This window comes from Gavia stellata, chromosome 4 (genome assembly GCF_030936135.1).
Source record: "Gavia stellata isolate bGavSte3 chromosome 4, bGavSte3.hap2, whole genome shotgun sequence".
Lineage (NCBI taxonomy): Eukaryota > Metazoa > Chordata > Aves > Gaviiformes > Gaviidae > Gavia > Gavia stellata.
In genome coordinates, this window is record NC_082597.1 from 32,222,324 (window position 1) to 32,244,221 (window position 21,898).

General features: G+C 38.4%; 2 protein-coding genes across 2 annotated transcripts; one reads left to right on the top strand and one right to left on the bottom strand.

Annotated features, from left to right (window-relative positions):
- Positions 1 to 4,373: 4,373 nt before the first annotated feature.
- DNAJB9 (DnaJ heat shock protein family (Hsp40) member B9) lies at positions 4,374 to 11,390 on the bottom strand. The gene is made up of 3 exons (XM_059816515.1): positions 11,344 to 11,390; positions 7,265 to 7,492; positions 4,374 to 5,440 (listed from the first exon to the last, which is right to left on the bottom strand). The coding sequence occupies exons 2-3, from the start codon at positions 7,479 to 7,481 to the stop codon at positions 5,010 to 5,012; spliced, it is 648 nt and encodes a 215-aa protein (XP_059672498.1). The 5' UTR covers positions 7,482 to 7,492; positions 11,344 to 11,390; the 3' UTR covers positions 4,374 to 5,009.
- A 281-nt stretch (positions 11,391 to 11,671) lies between these two features.
- On the top strand, positions 11,672 to 20,915 carry THAP5 (THAP domain containing 5). Its single transcript, XM_059816921.1, has 3 exons — positions 11,672 to 11,773; positions 15,755 to 15,944; positions 19,406 to 20,915. Exons 1-3 carry the CDS (start codon positions 11,691 to 11,693, stop codon positions 20,387 to 20,389), a joined length of 1,257 nt encoding a protein of 418 aa, XP_059672904.1. The 5' UTR covers positions 11,672 to 11,690; the 3' UTR covers positions 20,390 to 20,915.
- The last annotated feature ends 983 nt before the right edge of the window (positions 20,916 to 21,898 follow it).

A 21,898-nucleotide genomic window follows, 5' to 3' on the forward strand; every position in this document is an offset into this window, starting at 1 on the left:
GCATAGGCAGCTCTGAGGTCAGGCTTGCACTCCCACAGTGGCCAGATACCAGCACCACTGATGAAGATCGCTGTCAGCACCCCTTCCTAGCTGCCTATGGCTGGGGAATGGGTGTCAGGCTGAGCAAAGATGGGTCAGGCACCTCCCTTTCTCCTCATGGGTACCTTTGAGAAGCGTGTCGGTCTTTGCCAGCCTAGAGAAACACACAACTCAGACTCCCAACAGACCTGAAACACAAATCAAAATAAATAAATAAAAAACCCAGTGAATACATATATGTTGATACCAGCTGTACATTCATTCCTTGGTGGACTGTCCCAGAAGAACTGCTTGGAAAAGATGGTCCACCATCTCCATTTAGTGTCTCAGTCTTGGTAGAACACTGTCTTGGCAGAACTCAGGTAGTGACCCGAGCTCCTCCACAGCACCTTTTCGTGCAACTGCAACCACAGTAGGAACGACACAAGCAGTCACATTCATTTCAGTGTTACCGTAGTTCCCAAGATAAATGCTGTTGAATCAAACACCACTGATTAATAAGTAACATGCCCCATATACAATGTTGTTTTCCACTGTGCTTAGGCTTTGGAGTACATCACTTCAAAGCAGTTTTTTGTTTTGTTTTTTGAACAAACTGGAATCAAAGATGAGTTACAGCCTTAACCTAGAATTGATTCAGACTTATGCTAGGAGTGACTGACAGTCAATTGATACCACAACTGCTAAGTGGCCTCCACAAAGCTGGTCTCTGTCCAGTCCCTAAAGAAACAGGTGCCCACACTACAGAAGACAGCAGCAGGGCTGTATGAATCACTGCCCCAGGACAGACCAGTCAGGCTCAACCAGTCAGCCACCAGAGCCAAATGATCCTCTGAACAGCATTTTATTCTGAAGTCAGCTCCACAGGCAGCCTAGTCAAGGTACTCTACACAAGACTTTTCTTTCAAGTCCAACAGACACTCCTGATAGGAGTTTTCCATCTACAAATAATTAAAAAACCCCACCCCCCTCAGCATAAAAATGTAAGACACATCTTCCATCGTCTCCAACATATTCAGTCCTCAAAATTTGGTTTTGCATTGTTAAGATGGCAGATTTGCTTAGGTTCCAGGGAAGACTGTTCTAATGAGAAATGGCCCAATGAGACATACCAAATCCTGAAACTTTTATACCCTCCACCTTCTAAGGATTAAGCCCAGAAAACAAGAACTTTCAAGCACGGTCTTGCAGTCAACTTTCAAATCAGCACGACCGCATCCTAAGCTTGGATTCAGAATCTGTGCTTTCAGGGGCAATCCAGCCAATTAGCATTGGTCATACTGTTCTCCTGTATCTCAGCAGGTGGCCAGAGCACAGGCAGAGACCCAAGGGTTCTCAAGGCAGAGGCTATCTGCCTCTCAGAAAAAGGCCCTTTTGCACTGGCTTTTGTGTCTGCTTGGTTTACAGGCATAGTGCCTAAATTCCAACCCACTCCCAACATCTCTAAGAAACACAGACCAGGTAAAATCAAGTCAATTTCTTTCAACCCTACTCCCTTCTGCCTGCCAACCCCATCATCCCACTCAGGGAAAATGTAGAGGCCCAAAAGTTCCATAAAACACAAGTGCCACACAACCTATTTGAATCCAGCTTCCATCTACACCTTGAAGAACAGAAGAAAAAAGACTTCACACACAAACAATTTTCACATGTTTAATGTAATGGCACCCTAAGTAAGTTTACAGTACTTTAATCTCCACTAGATACTGTGTTTCAAAAGTATAACGGGAAAAAACAAACATAAAAAAACACTTTTTTTGTAAAGTTTTAGAAATTCAACCATTTGGAGTTACATATGCATAAATGCCTTTCAAAATTAAGAACTGTATTTTTCACCCTCACACAACAAAAAAAATAGGTTTTGCTGGGTCTTTTCACAACATATGGAGATCAAAGATGGCACTTAAACTTCTGAAGTCAGGGGTGTCATAAGGTTATATCAGGACTTCCGCTGGAGAGCCTGCCATGAAGCAAACACTATAAATAGGAAAAGAATGTGCAAGAGCTCTGAATAAGTGAGAAGCACAACACGTTTTGCAAGCTTGTGTTCCAATAGCCATGGAACTGAAGACTGCTGGCTGAGGAAAGCCTGCCTGAATTTCTTCAGCTAATATCTATTCAAAGCATACCCATCATAGACAGTCATATGGATAGCAATACACTAGAGACTGCGATACTAGTGACAAGCTCTCCTTTGGATTTTAGCTTGGATCAATAACCAAAACAAGCAGAAAGGTCACTTTGAGAAGCCATAGGAATAATAGGAAGTATTTGTTGGTTTTCCTATGACAAGTACTTAAGAGAGTAATATGGGAACAGATAAAAATAGACTAGACAGAAGTCTTTTTAAGGTACTATCAGCTAGAGAACTAGCAACCCTATCATTTTATTATCAGTTTCATACTTTGACTTTAAAGAGTTAAAGAAAACAAGTACACTTTGTATGAATAAAGTCTGGAGCATCCTTAAAGAGGGGAAGCTAACCTAGAAGCAGCCAAGGACCCTTGGTTTTCACATAAAAGCTTATCCTGAAAGATGGCAAACTCATACAGTCACTTAAAGTAGACTTAAATTTTGGGGGTGGCTGTGTTTCCTACAATTTGCAGCACTTATTTTAGCTTTTATTCCTCTAATTCAGGATTAGGGAATGAACTCAAGTTCATAACTGGAGAAAACTACCTTTGGAGAAGTCAATGGTTTGGTTCTAGTAGGAACTTTAAATATTCCTTCTCCCACACTTAAGAACTGTTCATCCTGCTGTTTCCAAATTTTATTTTATTTTTAATTAGGAGAATATTCACTAGACTAAGAAAGGCATTAACATTTCACCTTTGCATCCTGCTTCTAGAGTTGCCTCCCACCTCTAAGTTCCAGCAGTCATCATCCCTAAAGGACATTCACTAATACTCTCTTACATTTAATACTAAAGGCCGCATCCTTCCTAAGTCTTATCAGTATGAACAATTCTCCTCAAATGCACACAGAAATGCCCTCTAAAAAACTTGGTATTTGTGAGAGAAAGTAATTCAGAACTTTAAGTTAATAATTTGTTCACTTGGATGTCCATATGATATGAATCAGGTAGATAATTTGATTCATGCGCAGGACTGATGGACTATATTAAAGAAAATAATGCAGAAGTCTACATGAATTACAACTTTTGGTTGAATCATATATTAATTACACAGAAGAAACTAAAAATCTCTACTTACACAGAAAAAGGGTGGAAATAACACAAACACACTCACTCCAGTACTTTTCCTACTATAAGAATATTGCACATTCCGATAATGTTGCACAAATTACTGGCTTTTTATAAAGACCATATATGAGGTATTAGTCTATTAATAAATAAAGAAGAACATGGAAAAGGAAAAGCACTTAATATAATGCAACAATCCATTCCAAATATTTAGTGAATGAAAACTGAACAAGCAATAATACGTACCCTTGAAGGGAAGGTTAAAGTTACTTAGCAAATAGGCAGCTTTCAATATCCATCTGAGAAGCAAAGGGTTAAATCTCTTGAGAAAGATTTTAAGAACTCTAAGCCTATTTAGAACACTGCTGTTTAAAATACTCATTTTGCTCATGCAATCAATCTGAAAGGTAAATTCTTATCTCACAATTCTAAAAGGACAGCCATAAGTTAGTGACAGCAATCTTATTAAGGAGAACCAATTTAATATACTAAACCTGTATTACTAGTTAAGAAATAAACCAGAACTTTTGGATTGACATCAGTTAAAATAGTCAGGGGTTTGGGTTGGTTTTTTTTTTTTTTTCCTTTTTTTAGTTTTAAATAGTTTAGACCGGTTATGGAGTTCCGTGGTGCTGAAATTGATGCCCATTAGTACTGTCCTTACTAGCAGATTCCAGCACCACAAGACATTATATGAATATAACAATTGTAATTTTCAGTTGTACTCTGTGTTTACGCTAAGAAATTACCTTTCAAATCACAATGCTGAAAAATTCCTGCTGACAGGTAATAAACCCATCAACCTAAACACAACCTATTTTTTATTTAGACCCTTCCAGAAACACTCAGAATCTGTAGGCAAGCTTATCTTGTTTAAGTTCACAAGAGCACAGAGGAGTATTTAAGTTCAATAAACTGAGCTATGGAAAGTAGATTGCACACACGGTAATATAATAAAACAAGACTGTTTTCAGTATGCTTTTCCAAACCTTGTTAAAGACGTATTTGTATTTTGGAAGAAAAAAAGACCTTGTGTGCACACAAACTGACATACATGAATAGCCCTTAAATAAGTCAAGGGTTATTCAAATCCTAAAATCTTTTCAGACCAAAGAAAGGCTATTTGGAAATAAAAGTAATTCCTACACCCCTCTCCTAGGTGAAGCACAATCTGACATATTCCCTCTTGTTATTTTCCAACTTCATAAAGTGGTTTTTTACTAATATATTAGCAATGCTTGACAAGAGTAAAAAAGACCTAGGTAAGTCATATTTCTGCTGCTATTTTGTGTAAATCATCTAATTTGCACAGTAAGTCTGTAAAACTGCAAGTGAAAACTTGGGAAGATGTAATAAAAAAGCAGCACTTCAAAATTAGAGTATCTCCTCTGCTGCAATCCATGCACCAGTAACTCAAACAGTCCTGAATTGGCATATATAAAAAAATTATATTACACTTCTGAAATTAAAAATATATATCTTGTGTTGAAGCCCAAATTCAGGGAAAGTGTTTAATAAACTGAAATACATATAAATTTTTTGTCACATGAGATTATTTCTCTCCCATTCTAAGTAGTTACTGAGACATTTACTTCCCAAATGCATGTTGTTTCTATTCTGAAGATTAGTTTCATCCACAACTTCTTTATAGCTGTTAAGTGTTTTTCAGAACAAACAGTTCAAAGAATTTTTTCCATGTTAGCACAAAACCAAGAAAGATTATGAAGATGTTGAAAGAAGAAGAAAACAGATTTAAAGAAAGGAAACATTATTGTCCAGAACAGTCTGTATACGTGGTAACCATGTTTCCTCGTCTCTGAGTGACAGTCCTACAGTGCTTGCTGGATCCATGAAACCTGGTATCAGTTCGCACCGCATGTCGGTGTGCATTTTCAAAGTCACTAAACGAAAACATTTTTTCCATATTTTCAAACACATCATCAAACAATCCACCTCCAAAGGAGAACTCTTGGAAAGAACGTCTTTGCCGATTGTGAGCTTCCCGATGACTTCGGAAGTGATTTTCAAAGTGCTTTTTTGACCGTGAGTTTTGACTAAAGAGGTCAAAGTCTTTGAACAGATCGTCAAAGTTGAAATTAAATGACTGATGGAATGGGCTTCCATTATTTCCTCGTCCTCCATGACGGCCAAACTGATCATATTCTCTTCGCTTATTCTCATCTGATAATGTTTCATATGCTATTTCCATTTAAAAAAAAAAGTTTGAAAAGTTTGTTTACATTCCCATTTAAAAAAAAAAAAATCAAAAAAGAGAAAACCATACACAAATACAAAGAACAGCTTTCTCCCACTCCCTCAACAGGACAAATTTCAAACAAGACTTTCATTCAACACACAAGCCCAATCAAGTTCAGCATTTGTTTAACTGTCTACAAACCAAAATAAGCTGTTTCAAAATAAATTGTTATTTATTTGTAAGAATAAACATAGCTATATTATGAGGACAGATTATATCCTCAAAATTTTAAATTTGCATAACACAACATAAGTTTAACTAGCAATAAAGATTAGTGCTTATATTTGAAAGAAAATAGCAATGACACATGGCTATCAGAAAGACTGAAGGAGAGAGGATGAATTAGGAGCTCTACCTAACAGAATGAACTGTCTGCCGCATTTCTATCACAGAAACACAGTGCATTGTCTGCAAAACTACTTGCCAGCCAGCCAGCAAGTTCTAGCTACACTGTAGTTACAGCTAAGCAACAAGGTAAACATCAAGGAGATAAAATTAAGGGAATGAATTTTCCCTATGTCCAAATCCTCAATTTTTCAAAAGACCAAAAATAAACATAGATTTTGTGATTGGATATACCCGAAACGGAATCCGGCTTCCATGCAAGCTTTGGTCCAGAACTACAGCTACTGGTGTTCCAAGGCAGAAACTCTGACAGATAATATACCCATTCTGACAACATTAAGTATTTTAAACGCTTCCATTTTCTTATCTGTCAAAGGCTTGCAACTACTCTATATACTTCAACACTTACTTAAGAGTTCCCAATTTCTCCCGTAACAGGTGCTAACAACTGCAATAAGTACCTAACAAGACCGTCCCTCCCTTTCATTATATTAATAACTACCTTTCTTTCAAAAGAACTCTTCTGCAGACAAGAAGATAAAACCCAGAAATTCTTATTAGCTTAGTTAGGAGAATTACACAAATAGATGGATGTTATAACAGCCTATGGAAAGCAGAAACAGGAACACCTTATTTTTCAGCAAATCTTTTTCTATTCTTTATTATTTGCTTCCACCATTATACTTTATCACAAAACACTTATGAATGGTGTACTCCTAGGATCACAGGATAATTCAGGTTGGAAGTGACCTCAGAAGGTCTCTACTCTAACCTCCTGCTCAAAGTAGGAGCAGTTATGAGATCAGGCTAGGTTACTCGGGGCTTTATCCACTCATTCCTGTAAAATCTCCAAGGTTGGAGACTGCACAACCTCTCTAAGCAACCTGTTCTAACACTGGCCTATCCTCAAGGTGAAAAATTTTTTCCTCTGAATCACTCTGCAAGATCACTCTAAATCTCTTGCACCTGTTGTCTCTTGCACTCCCACCATGAACCACTGAAGCACCCTGTTGCATTTTTTTTTTTTTTATAGTCTCCCCATAGTTACTGGAAGGTTGCTGTTAGGTCTCCCTGAAGCCCTAGTAATCCTGAGCTGGATCTCACTAGACAGATCAAAAGATAAGAATTAACCTCCTAGGGCTAAAGTTGTCACAAAAAATACTTGGCAGTAGGACAAGATGCATAAGCCAAAAAGACTAATAAGCAGGAATGTATAAACTGTGTAAAAGGCCTGCCTCTGTGCAAGGACATAGAAAGAAGTCAGGTATTTATATTGGACATTTGACAGCACAGAAGTACAATTAAGAAAAAAATCTTTTTACCTCTTATTCAGTAAAAACAGAGTATACTTAAGTTACCACATTTCCTCAAAGATATAAGCCATGTATCAAATTATTAAGACTAAGGTTAACATATATTACCTTCAGCAATTTCTCTAAATTTCGCTTCTGCACCAGGACTCTTATTTTTGTCTGGGTGGTATTTCATAGCCAGCTTGTGAAATGCCTTCTTGATCTGTCGGTCAGATGCATTTTTTGGAACTCCTAAGATATCATAATAGCTCTCTGTAGCCAGTATTAATTCAGTTATCATTAAAATGCAGAGAGCAAATGTGAAGACAGATTGTGTAGTGGCCATTTCTCTAGTTCCTACAAAGAAAAACAAATATACTTGAAGAACAAGTTATTTCACATTCCACAACAACTTAACAGTACAACTATAAGCTGGAAGAGGAAGACCTGTATGTTTCAGGAGTCACTCAGTGACAGACATGCAAGCACATTGTTTCACATGTGTCAAACTCCATTCCCCTAGTTTCATAATCACAGAATACGTACATGAAAATACTGCAAATTCACGTCTCACATGCATCACAAGAACGCTTCAGTGTTCAACTTTTTTTTTTAAACCTATCCTTAACTGTACATTCTCCCACAGAGCTGTTGAAGTAAATATACAATACATTTCACTTTATCAAACATTTCATGCTGGCATACCTGAACTAGCTTTAAACTAATCCTTGAGTTCTAGGACCATAAATACAACAGCTCTAAATTAAGCACAGGTTACAAAAATCCACTCAATACTGGAAGACTAATTCGCTGATTAGCTTGTGCAACAATAAGAGCCTGAAAACACAACTGGCCTAGAGATCTGTGAGGTGCAGAAAGACAAGACTGTTAGACACTCATGCTCAGCTTCAGAAGGTTATTTAACTGATCTAAGGCGAACATGATAAAGAGTAAAACACTCATTTAGGTTACAGAGTTCAGGCAAGTAGGGCACATTTTCCTTTACTTTACAATGGGCTGGGCTTAGCTTACTTTCGTATTAGATTGTACTATAAATAAAAACACCTACCATATATTTGATATCAAAGAATTCATCTCATAAATACCACTGCCTATAAAGGTTTACATATGAAACTCTCAATGTCTGAACTGAACTCAAAAAATGTCTTCTATACAAGACAATGAGCTTTAACAATAATTAAAAGTTGTAACTATTTTTTTTCAGCAATGTATTTGTCAATAAGTTACATTTTGAAACAAACTGATGCTAGAACTCAGAGAAAAAGCTGTGGCATAAATAAGTCATAGAGACAAATCAGTTCCACATAGCCACAGGATCTTTCATGATTTTTATGAAGAACAGGGTGAGCTCTTCCTAACAGAAGAAGAGATCAAATTATATTCCAAGGCCTGTGCATATTATGTTAAAACACAGAGTATAGAAACGTGAATATTCAATGTTGGCTGTCACCCAACCCTAAACATGCCAGAAGTAACATGTCCCCCTCACCGGATTACACTGATTTGAGTGTACCGTAAGTACAACTCAAAGAGATGAATAGTATTGTTTTCCTGAAAGCTGAATAAACTAACCTTACAGTTTGAGTACCATTAAAGTTAGAATACTTTTAGATGGTATGTGGCCCAAACATTTGTCATGCAGAGTTCAGAACCTTTGACTATCAGGTATATAAGACAATTAAGCCTTTAATAGAAAGACCATACCCTCTAAAGAAAATTAACACCCAAGCACCAAAAATGGAAAAAAATACCATTTCTAATAGGTAAGTCAGGGGACTAAAATGAATGTTGTGAGGCAAGAGCAAAAAGCTCGTAAGATTAACATACCCATGCCCTCTTAAGCATTTATTCGGCTAGCAGCCTGCATGGTATCTATCAAGTGTTAAGAAGCAGCAGTTGAAACAAATTGTATTTTGATCAGTGTACTTCAATATCAGACAGTTTTCAGTATTCTTCATGCATGATACCAGAAATATTTTTAGTACAAGCCTTTCCCACATATTTTCTCTCACCAGTTCACTAACCTGAAACTTTGCCACTTAGGCACTAAGAACTACACACATGTACATCCTTCCACACTTTTGGGGCTTTCCTCCTGTGTGTGCTTTATAGATACAGATTTATGTCTTCATCTCGCACATGAGATTGTTTTTATTTTACTTCAATTCCCCACACCCGCATCGTGCTTGTATAATCACCTGCTACATTCTTTTAAGGCTAACCTCCCTGCTTCTACTATTGAACACTGAAAAGAACTAAAAAGAGCAGTTTATGTCCTTCATAAAAAAGGACAAATCTTGTCTTGTAATTCCCAAGCTCATCAGAGCCTGAGAACATCAAGTCACTCCTTTAAAGTTCTCTGCTCTGCCTAACCTTCTCAACTTCTATTATTCTTGATAATGAATTACACCTAAGTTTTCCTTTTTCTACAGTTTTACACTAGGATTTCTGTAATGCAGTTCTATGCTATACTGCCCCTAGTCTTATCCGGATTTCTGAAGCATATTTAAAAAAGAAAATAATAATCAGTACTTAAGTTTCACTATTTTTTTAAATAATACAGACAATTTAATGCTGCCTTTGAACAACTTAATGAAACTCAAGTATAATGAATAAAATGAAACATAAATGAAAAATCAAATACAAATGAAACTCCAATAAGCAGCATTTTAAACTTATAAGGTTATCACAAAGACATAGTAAGTCTTTTATTTAGATACTATCATCAATTATTGAATTTACTTTTTAGAAAATACCCATTTTAAATGTCAGCATCTTAGTGTTACTACTGTTAACTAAAACGCTAAATGTCTGACCTCCACCCTGCCATCCCTAGCTATTTTTACAATCCCATTCAAAATAAAGTCTCTTCTAAACATTTATTCTGCTTATGGCTGTCCTCCCTTGGTTTCTCAATCGAAAAGGGACAGATAAGTTTCACTTTCCAGGCTATGCACAGTAGTTACTTAAAACACATTCCAGAATTCGTTAAGCTCTATATACTTCTTGACAGTAAGCTCACGCGACAAAACAGTCCCTCCTAACAATTATGAAGAACTACATTTTATTTTGATACATCTAGCAATAAAGTTAGAGATTTTATTATCACAGATTAACTGTTTTAACTCTGTTGGATAAGTAGTTACAGATCTCAACTACTATTAAGCTTGGGGTAAGAAGTATACTGTCTAATGTTTATCAAACATATTATAGAGGTGATAATAGTCAATCAGTCCTCAATCAGTTTATCAACGTTTATGAATAGCTGCACTATGAAGTGATGTTTAAGGGTGATGCACCCGGAATAAAATCTGTCACATACAGAAAGTAAGGAGCTACTTCCATCTTGCAATGCAAATGCCTTATTCCATCCTTCTTTGAAAGTAACTGACAAAGATCTTAGATATTTGTTTATATTTACAAAGTCTCACATACTCAGAAAATCCACTGCATTGCTACTGCTCTGATTACATGAATTGCAATCATTACCCAGTGGAATTCTGATGTCATATAATTATTTTTGCAAACGATTCATTAGTAGCAAGGAAGTTACCGAAGTTTCCCATTGGTTCTCATATCACAACTAACCCGATGAGTAAGCAAATCTCCTATTCCACAGCCAGCTACAGAAAAGTCTGTCAAACTCCGGGGCTTGTACTTTTCTTGGCCTCCGCTACACTGACCGGAAAGCAAATCTAGGAGAAGGCTCCCGAATCTTGCTCTGGAGAACAGGGAAACGAGACAGAGCCTCCCCTGGCATTATTCTCCCTAGCCAGCCTCCTAATGAACCTCGCTAGAGCCGTACCACAAAGTGAGGCCGAGCCAGACCTCGGCAGATGATAGAGCGACACTAAGCGACGCTGTCCCACCTCCAAGCCGGCCAGGCTTGGGAAAGACCACAGCAGATGGGCCTAGTGAGAAATAAGAGCCCAGAGGGGCCCAAAGGGCAAATAAATCCACCAGACCGAGTCCCAGTGTCCTCCCTTTCCTACACCGTCCCCAGCCCCCCTCACCCAGCCGCCCCAGCGCCCCCTTAACCTCTCCGACCCCTCCGCGGCCGCATTCCCTCCAGCTACCTCAGCACCCTTCCGCCTGCCCCAAGCCCTTCCACAGCGGTCCAGGCCCTTCACTGCCACCCCTCTCCCCGCCGGGGGAAGGCGCAGTCCCCGCCGCGCGGCACCCCTCACCTCAACCCTCGCTCTCCGCCGCCGCCGCCAGCAAAGAGGCTGCTGCCCCTCAGCGTCCCGCGCGCTGCTCCCGCCCAACCGCCGCTAGCGCTCGCGCAGATCTTCCCCCCGCGCCCCGACAGCGATTCCTACACGAAGCGCTGCGCCATTGGCCGCCCGGCCCCACGTGACGCGACGCACGCGGACGCCCACTGCTGCAGCTGCCGCCGCTGGGCGGGGCTTCTGCCCCTGACGCGAGGGGCCGTGGGAGGAGCAGGCGGCCGTTGTCCCCGTGATTCCCGCCCCCCGCGCGCCCGCTGCCGGCGCGCGTATGGTTCCTCCCCGCGCCCGGGCCGCTCCGCTCCGCCATGCCGCGGTACTGCGCCGCGTCCTGCTGCAAGAACCGAGGGGGCCAAAGCGCCAGGGACCAGCGCAAGCTGAGCTTCTACCCGTGAGTGGCCGGGGCGGGGGGTAGGGTCTGGGTGAGGGCTGGCCCTGGGGATGGCGAACGCCGGAGGGGCCAACCCCGAGTGAGGCGAGGCCCGCAGCGGCCCCTCAGGAGCCGGAGAGGTAAATGGCCGAGAAACTTAACTTTAGGGGCTGGGAGCCGCCTTTGAACCCTGCCTGGTCCCCAGTGGCTGGAGGGAAATAACGTTCTTGTCTCTGGAGGGGAAAGGTGTAGGGAAAAAGGGTCGACAGACTGAGTATTTAATTACACACACCACCCGCCCCGCGAAGACGGACGGTACTTGCTGGGGGGGTGGGAGGTACAGCAGCGTCGAAAGGCTCTTGAATAGGTGCAGAGGATTCATGAAGTGAAAACCAAAGGGATTCGACTAAAAAATAAAATTTGTGCTTATAACCATGAGGCTGTTCAGCTGTTAGAGCTAAGTGCACCGGTTACCCCATTTTTTTCAAGCGTGGCTGCCTTTGTGGAAGGGGTGTTTCAGTAGGGCAAGCATTAATGGAGGCATTGGCTTAATGGTGAAGGAGCTGAGTGTCCTCTATCTGACAGCTTGCAAGCTCAGCAAAGGGCCTAACAGAGTAGGAAAGTAAACATACATTGATTCTTTAAATATTGCCACTGGAATTATTATCTTGCCTACGCTGCGAACAGAGGCATTACAGGTTTGTTTGGAGGCAGCTGAGCTAGCTGGAAACTAACTAGCTCCGTTGCCAAAAACCAGTTTATGGTGGCTGCATAGTACTATCTGGCCACCTGATTGATTAGTCACCATCCCAGGCCCTCAGTAACCTCTGTACTGTTGTGGTTACATGGCTGTTGATTCCCAGTATGGTGAGTTAAAACCAGTGTTTCTCAACCCCGAGAGAGGCACAGTGCAGCTAACTAAATATTAATGTATTACTGCTGAGTGAAAGTATGCTAAGCATTTCTCAACAGAAAGAATTTTGTAGCATTTAAGAAAAAAATGAAGAATAAATTTCACAACTAGCCTCAAAATCTGTTTTGGTAAAATTTTGTACCTCAAACTAAGTTGGCATTTTTTTTCAGTTGCTGAGTAGTCATTGTTATTCCAAGATCAGGAAGGCTCTGTAGGAAGACACACAGGAAGACTGCTTTGAAAGGGATTTTAGTTTAGATTGAAGGAAAGCTCTTTTTCCCAGCATGTCTCTTAATATGTGATTCATCATAAAACAATCATGAAAATGAAAATTATTTATATTGCTTTAAAGAATGTGAGTGCCACATGGATGATCAAAACAAGTTTGAGTGCTGATACATATTTATATTCAAATGTATGCTATCAGTATAAAGATGATTGCAAAATCACAGCTATTTTATCTAGCTGTTGAATTGTGGTGCATTACAAGTATCACGGTCCTGTAGAAAGGGTGCTGAGATTTGATTTATAGAGATCTCTTGCCCTACATTAGCAACTATTACTGATGTGAATTGCAAGTTTTATTGCCTTGCCTCTTACCAGCCCAAAGAAGTCCTCTGCTGCTCTCTGGTTTTGGGTCTGAGCCCCTTCTGAACTTTTTAACTGTGACCTAATCTCAGCTGGCCTAACTGCCCTTCTTTGTTTTCTTTCTTCATTTCTCTGACTCGTGCAGTGGTGACAGCTCCTGAATAAATTCTGTTCAATTCTTCTTTCTGTTTTCCTTTTTTCTGTGTCTCATTTACACCAGAGAACAGATTCTGGTGATGAGTAAGGGGGTTTCGAGAACAGGAGCAGGTTTTGGCAAAGTTGCCCTTAAGCTAAAATTATACATTTCTCTACCAGACATTGTCTTTCACTACAGATTATTTTGTTTCCTGTCTGAAGCAGGCTGACTGTGGGGAAGGAATGCTGTGTTGCAAGGGTAACGGCAGTGGAAGCAAATGTTCTCAAGCCCTTCTTGGAGAGGGTGCCATTGGTGACATGACCTTCAATTGAAAGAAGCCATCCTCTTACTGAGCGCCTTCTTTGGACCTATGCAGTAACATCCCAGGCTAAGCTCTGTTACTCATGGGGCATGCTGTATAATATATATAATGCTGCTATTGGGAGTACACAATCTAAGTAGGCAGGATTTGAAAACGCTGAACCTCTAACCTGTCCTTGAGAGGTTATTGTGTTCTTGCTAGCATTATTCCTTGCACTCCTGCAGACACTCAGATCAAGATGCATCAAAAGCTTGCTCTGTTTCCTTGGTAACTTCAAAACTTAAATGGCAACAGATTCAAAAGACTGGGGAAGGGGTGAAGACATGCACATTTGTCCTGTGAATCTCAGGTATCTTTCTGTCAAAATCAGCTAAGTTTGCAGTTTTGGAACACTGTGGACCTGCATAAGTGAGTCATTGCCATGCGTGGCTTTTGGGGGAAACCTGCAGCTTTGGGTGTTTGAGGGTGGGATCTAGAGTTTGCCAAGAAGTAGCCCAACTGACTGGTGTCTTTTGTAGCATTCAGGTGACACTGGGCACTCCAGGCTCTCTCCCCAGCTTCTGTTGTGTGTGAATACCTCACTGCAGAACCAAATTTTTTGTGCATTGAAGTTCCATTAACAGATGGTGATAAACATTACCAAAACCACTGATTGTTAATTAAAAGGAAAAAAGAGCTAAGGTAAAAGAAATGGAGTTAGGAATGCTCCATTTCTATTTAGGGAGTAAAACAAAATGGCTCTTGTAAAAAGTCTGTAGGCACTTGTTCACATCTGAATGTTTCTGTTGTCCATCATACTGACAACAGCTAATAGTTTTTACATCCTATAGTTATGATCAGGTCAGATTTAATGATCACATGAATCTAGCTCTTACAGTTTCATATACCCAAAAGCAGAGGTTTTTTTTTTTTTTTTTATTATTATTGCTCATGATTCTAAGGAATATTGCTTTCTTGACAGTAGTCATTTAACAGTGCTCAGAATTCAAATTATGGTTCATGTATTGTATGTGTTTATATGCCAGAGTTGAAAGAAACTTGATATGCACCAGAGAAATCTGTAAGCACATTTCAAATACCCTGATATCTGGTAAGAGATGAGAGCCAAGAGTGGTCTGAATGTTCATATTACCATTATCATAACTGCTTCACTGTACATGCATCATAATGAGCCTTTAATTTCCCTTTAATTTGTGTATCGTGATTCATTAAGTAAATTACATATTTTCTCCCACTTTCTTTTAATTTAGTTCTCTTTCCCATGTAATTTGTCTGACCGTTTGCATATATGTTCGAAATTGATTTAATTTTTTTCTGTGAACGTGTACACTCTTCATTTTCCTTTTCAAGTAGGTTAGATGGTTGAAAATTTAGTTATGGGTTACATAATATTGTGTGGGCTCTCAGTGCTGTAAGAAAGCTTAATTGCTGAAACACAATATATAGAAGTGCTTTGTGTTTGTGTGTATTTACTTTTTGAACAGAATTTAAATCCTGCACTGGAAATAGGTTTCCAAGTTATCAGATAATCCAAAGTTTGACGTATATTAAGAGGTACTCTGTTAAACGAAAAATAGTAACAAAAGGTTTTGTTACTAATTGTGTCTAGTAAGACAAAAAAGCTCCATAAATACTATTTCTAAAATGAGGACCAGACCTAACTTTTTTAAAATGAAGTCAGAGTATTTCGTCTGACTTCAGCAGAACTACTTTCTGAGCAAGTGGTGCAGGATCAAGCCTTTTAAAACATCTTGGCTATGGTTCTGAAACCCTTGGCCAGCAGAAGTCAACAGAAATTCTGCTGCTGAATTGTGGAGCAAATATCCAACTAGAAATAATTTGGATAATTACTGGATTAACGTGTAAGTGACATCCTGATTAGCATTTCATATTTAAAGTTTTTAAAAAAGGATTATTTTAATCTTTTTGTAAGGAAAGACTACCTTGTAAGGAAGAATGAGATATTATTTATTTGAAAAGCAGAAAGAAAAAAAATTTTTTCTTTGTGTTTTTATTTGTTTTTTTTCAACTGCTTTAAAAAAGATTTCCACTTCATGATAAAGAGAGACTTGAGAAATGGCTGCGGAATATGAAACGAGATGCATGGACTCCAAGTAAGCACCAGCTTCTATGCAGTGATCATTTTACCCCTGATTCCCTTGATGTGCGATGGGGTATACGATACTTGAAACATACTGCTGTACCAACAATTTTCTGTTCCCCAGGTGATGAGGTAATGCATTCCTATCTTTTTTATTGTACAAAGCTAACCAGCTATTTCTGTAATCAGATGTTGTAATTATCTGTAATATATTCATATTTTATTTTAAAAATAGAATTCCATTCCATCAAAATATTTTGTTAACAGGACTGACACAAAACAAATATGTGATTCCATAGTGTAAAAGAAGAACAACTTCCCATACTTTGACTGGAGGTTCAATATTTTTTTTAACTGGAAATTACAGAAGCATTTCCTGTAGGAAATTTTCCATGGGAAAATAAATTTCCTATGAGAATATTATGATTCTAAATATTTTTTCCTGTGCAATTACTCTTAATTAATATTTTAATCTTCTTTTAAGGCCTGTTATTAACTGTACGTAAATACTGGCTTTGGAATGTATTAGTTTCAAACTGCATTTCTCTTTCCTGTCCCTAACCTCTCTAACATCTAAGAACTCAGGAGTGTAGGCTGCTTAAAGATATCCCACAAAGACTATTCCATCTTGTCTTTCACAGAGTTGTGCTATTGGCTACATAAAAATACTGTGCTACACAGATACCTAATTTTGATCAAAGCTATGCTAATTCTCTTCTTGACACATAACTATTTTCCTCTGGATCATCATGTTGGAGGTGGCAGAAATGGAAGGACTGGAATTAAGGCTAAATTGCTGAAACTGAAATGTGTGGCTAATTAATTTTATAAAACAATTCCTTTTTAGTCATGAAGTTCTCTGTCTTCTTGGATAGTTGCAAGTGTTGTCCAGACTGCTTTTGACTCTGTAGAGTGAAAACCAATCTTGATAAATCTTTCAAATATAAAAATAGAAAATCTTGCAGTTTATGGCAGTAGTAACGTAGCAATACATATCTTTCCTTCCAACCCCCCTGCCCTTCTTCAATATATCCGTGACTTCCCTTTGCTGTTATTGTAACAGGGAGCCCTAGGTTTAGAACTAGACTTCGCTGCCCTGTGCTTCTGTGCACTTACAGATAAACTATGTGATTTCCCCCTAAAGAAAAGTCGTCTTTTCCCTGCCTCTTTATTCTCTCGTTTTGCATGTGACCATAGACCAGTCATAGTGTACCTACAAAGATGGACAGTAGAATTATGAAGATAACAAACTTTTTATGCAGTGGTGTTGCCAAGAACATACCAATGGCTTCTCTAAATTAATTTTGCATCAGCGATATATATGTGGGAAATCCCAGATAGTTTTATCCAATTTGGAAAAAGAATATCATATGCTTCCTTTCAATGTATCTGTCACTTCCCTGCTATCAAAAGAAGAGATGCCAAGTTATTCATATGTCTGATACTGTGAACTTGCTTTCCTGGGGTCTCACTTCTCTCTCTGGCATTATTTTTTTTCATCTCACACTTCTGACTGCACTTTTCTAAACATCAAGACACATCCTGTCAGTGACCACCTCAGCAAATCAACAATATCCATTGACTTGTCCAGTGGTTCTGTAGTTGCCCCAAACACGAATTTTCTACATAGACTGAATATTCATAAAGGCACAGGAACGAGCTCTCCTTATTCTGGGGGAGAATCCCTTGTTAGTGTGTTCCTGAGTTAATGTAGAGAAACAAGAAGCTAAGGTCCCAAGCTGCCTTTCAACACTCATCTATAAACCCTTGGTTTGGATAACTGAGAGCGAAGAGTTGCAATATTTGCATATTTTTCACCGCCACCTTGCTTTATGTATTACGGAACAAGTGAAGGATATCTTCCCAGAAATGCTTCATGATTCTTCGGGAAACATTTTATATTATTTCTTCTTCTAAATAAAAAATGCTTGTGTCTCAAGAGCAGTGTTAGTTGCCTACATTTCAGTATTAGTAACCATTCTACATTAGTTTGCGAGGATTTTTATTTTGAAGACTGTTGTAAGAGTGTGAGGGCAGGGACTGATGGACAAGGAAACTTTTCAATGAAAGTAAAAGTCTTTCTTCAAGCAGCTCTGTCCTGAGAGGTGTTTTGGTGCCTTTCCTTCAGCCTTCATGGTAGTTCTGATAGGCAAGGATTTGGGGGACATTTCCCTAATTTATTACATGAGATTTGTCTAGTTTAGATTTAGTATGAGAAGGTCTTTTTCAGCTGCTAGTAGAACAGAGAAAGGGAAATAGTTCATTCTCTCAAAATCTGTAAGATTGATGTGATGTTAAGCTTCACCTCTGAAAAGATCAAGGTAACCAAATGAATTCTATTTTTGTATACATTTTTCAGTCCTTTCAAGACTGAAGGTTCATGTAAGATCAAATTACAAAGTTTAATGTAATTAGGGTACTTCAGACTACTTTCATTAACATACACTTTGGAATTATCTTTTCCATCATAATCTGTTTTTTCAGCCTGGCCTGGTTTTTTTTTTTTGGTTGGTTGGTTTTCCCCTTCTTTTTTTCCCCCTTTTTTTCCCCCCTCTCCTGTCTTGTTTTGGTTTTTTGCCTGGCCTATATTTAGTTAGCAAAGTTAAAGTTGCTTCTCTTTCTGTTTGTTTGTTCTGGGCAGTTTTGGTTTTGTTTTTTAGTCCACAGGCCTAACATGAGTACATGTTCTGCAGCTTGGTCTCTTCATAATCAAGCCTACTAGAAAAATACAAGACACTCACTATTAGTGTATTTTTGTTTCACTGACTGATACACTAAAAATCTTGTTTGGATACTGATCTTAAATCTAATCATGTGGTGATGTAGTTCATGTGGAGGAGGGGAAAAGAAGGTAGCTAAAAAGGATAAGTTTCAAATTGTCCCTCTTTCAGTAACAACTGTTTAAAGTCCTGTTAAAATTGTATCCTTCTGCTAAGATTTCTATACATCCAAAAAAAAGTTCTCCATTTTTATGAATGGTGAAGTTTAGTTGTCAGAATTGAGTTGCTCGTTTAGAAATCAGCCTGTGTGATTGTGCATGAATGTGTTTCACTATTCTGCAAGCCTGTATTCATAATCTTTTTTTGTTGTTAAATTCTCTTTGGGGTAGACTGCATGACTGAAAATTTGCTGTATCTTTCTAAAACAACTTTGTTGCATCTTTAATGCAAAAATCTTGTACTGTGTATATTTAGTATACATATATTTAATACAATGTTTCAGGTCATAATAGGAGATGCTAGCCAGTCTTTGTCAGACAGATTTGTGAAGCCACATCTCTTAAAATGCTTTTAAAATTATGATGACTCATGTAAATCAGTAAAGTTCCGTAGAGTTTGAAAAAGAAAAAAAAAAGTATTATTGTCTTTAGAGCTTTAAAATAGTATTTTAACATTTAGGACCTGAAGCAAAGTTATGGAAGACTCTTACATGAATTTTCAGGTCTCTGGTGTAATTTTTAAACAGTGCTCACCTAAATTATTCCTTATAAAGTACCATGCTGTAGAATGAGATTTGCCTGATTTTTTTTTTTTTTATGCTCGAGTGATTTTCTTGTTACAAGGTGGTTGGTTTTGGTGTTTTTTTCCCTGCAGGAAAAAGATTCTTCTCAGAACAGCCCACAAGAGATAAAGAGAGAAGACCTGGAAGAAACAAATACAACTGTAGTGTCAGAGAAAGCATCTGTATCACTTGAACCTTGTACACCAAAGAAAAATCTTGTAATTGCAGAAAATGTAGATGAAAAAGTAGAAGCAGTTTGCTCAACTGCATTGAGTAAACCTTTACAAATTCAAAACCTACAAATTCAAAACCTGCAACTTCAAAACAGAGAAGACTTTCAGGCAGACAGTGTCATTCTTGATAATTCTTCTAAGCAGCATATGCATCAACCTCATCCTGTTTTAATGGCAGCAGCAGTCCAGAGCATGGAAGCTACCAGTGTTCATACTTCTGCAGAGGATCCAGTAGGTTGTACAGCTACAGTCTTGCAATTTACAGACCCTGACTACTTGAATTCATCTCTGAAACTGAAAAATGCTTTAGGTTCAATTACTGACTATGCAATTGAAAATCCTAACTCTCATGTTGTAGGCTGCTCTGTTGAAGTACAGCCCACAAGTGAAAATGCAGTTTTACTGAGTACAGTCACACAAACTATTGAACAGTTCAGTGGCAGTGAAGAATCTGTCATTGCTATTATTGTGCCAGCCGAGAGTCCAGAAAAGCCTGAAATAGTAAATAGTTCTTTCCTGCCTATTAAGCAGGAGTTTCTTGACACAGAGGAGACAGAAACAGATAAATCTGTGTATATAAATGCATATGGTGGAAGTGAAGTGTTACAAACTGAGCATTCATACTGCAAACAAGACATAGACAGAGATCACCTTTGGCAAAAAATTTCAAAGCTCCACTCTAAGATAACTCTACTTGAAATGCAGGAGATAAAAACTTTGCGGAGACTCAGGTCCTTGGAAGCTCTTATTGGACAATTGAAGCAAGAAAACTTGCTTTCTGAAGAAAAGCTGAAGATTGTAGAAAACTGCTTTACAACACTTGAAGTGACTATGATACAGTAAAGGCTTTCAATGATTGCTCTAAAATATCTTTTTAGCCTCTTTGACTGTCATTTTGGACAAATTAACTTTTGTTTCAGTCATGGTATTTTAAACATCTAATGCAAATTGTGTGAATAGCAAATATTCTTTAAAATGTTACATCAACCACTACCAAAGCTAGGTGGTAGAATATTGCCTATAAAACATGACTTGCAAGTAAGCTTTAAAAAAAAAAGAAAACCTGTTAAAATTTTGTTAAAAAGTATATGAATTGAATCGATAAATGTAAGTTAAACCTTTCTAGCTGCAGGCTCCTCTGAAACATGCAACTCCTGCATTTGGGGCAGCAGTAGAATAGACAGAATAAGCATGTAGGATGGACAATTATAAAACTGTTGTTTAAAAAAAAAAGTCCCAATCTCTTTCAAATGAGCAATAAGGTATGTAATACACATTGTCCAGTGAGACCACAATTACTCTGTTATCTTCTGTTCATCTAACATTTGTTCTGATAGTTTTTTGTACACTTTGACCTTATTAAAATTGTTTCTGCAATAAAAGGTGTTCCCTTTTATTTAGTTCTACAAACAAGAATTCTTTAAGAATATTGTTATAGTGAACAGGTCCATCTCTTTTTTTGGATGATTCAGCTCAAATGGAAAGAACCATCTTAAATAGTGGTATTTTTGCTGGTTAGTAAAAGGGAAAGCTCTAACTATTCAGTGAGTGCTATCTGCTCAGCATTGATCCTCTTACAATATATAGCTGGGTAATGCATATACCCTTAATAATACACTGAAGAAAACAATGCTCTGCAGAGCAAATTTCTAGTGAAAGCATCAGAATCTGGCTCACTATTTTTCTCTATCTTACTCTTCAAGAAATGGAATTACAAGACTAAAAATCCGCTCCCCTGTATTGATTTTATTAACTGTTTCTAGTGTACAGGATACCACTACAGTAGAAAGATACTGACAATTGATTTTGAGGGAAATGAATTTGTTTAAATACTTTCTGCTTATTCTGTCTGCATGTCTCCCTTTAGATCTAGAGTTCACTGTACAATCTAGTAATCTAATACATCGCAGTTGGACTAGAGGGTCATTGTAGGTCCCTTCCAACTGAACTAGTCTAGTCTAGTCTATTCTACAATGATTAGATTATTTGAGGGACTTGGATGTATTTTCCTTTATTCAAGTGTGTCACCACCACCAGTTCAGGCTGGGACTGGAGCAAATGGGTTCCTTTGCAGTCTGTTACCTGTATTCTCTATCGCACATGTTCTAAACTCTTCTGGTAATCTTTTCATAAGGAATTGAGGATCAAGCAAATTGCAAAGCTGGCCTCCAACTAGATAACAAGTTGCAAACTAGTCAAATTTCAGAAAATTTCTGAGACTCAGAGTAGCTGCCTACAAGTTCGTCTGCTAAAGCACAGTGATGTAAGAGGTTAGTCTCTATCAGTAACCACTGTAATAGGCTTGGCTTGTCCTTCAACTTGTTAACTTCTTTCAGGGTCTAGGCACAGGAT

What these genes read in the sequence shown, in the direction of transcription:
- THAP5 (XM_059816921.1), top strand. Translation starts at nt 11,691, where the DNA reads ATGCCGCGGTACTGCGCCGCGTCCTGCTGCAAGAACCGAGGGGGCCAA. An exon ending in CGCAAGCTGAGCTTCTACCC is followed by an intron (nt 11,774 to 15,754) that starts GTGAGTGGCCGG and finishes GCTTTAAAAAAG; the next exon opens with ATTTCCACTTCATGATAAAG. An exon ending in TCTGTTCCCCAGGTGATGAG is followed by an intron (nt 15,945 to 19,405) that starts GTAATGCATTCC and finishes TTTTCCCTGCAG; the next exon opens with GAAAAAGATTCTTCTCAGAA.
- DNAJB9 (XM_059816515.1), bottom strand. Translation starts at nt 7,481, where the DNA reads ATGGCCACTACACAATCTGTCTTCACATTTGCTCTCTGCATTTTAATG. An exon ending in ATTTAGAGAAATTGCTGAAG is followed by an intron (nt 5,441 to 7,264) that starts GTAATATATGTT and finishes AAATGGAAATAG; the next exon opens with CATATGAAACATTATCAGAT.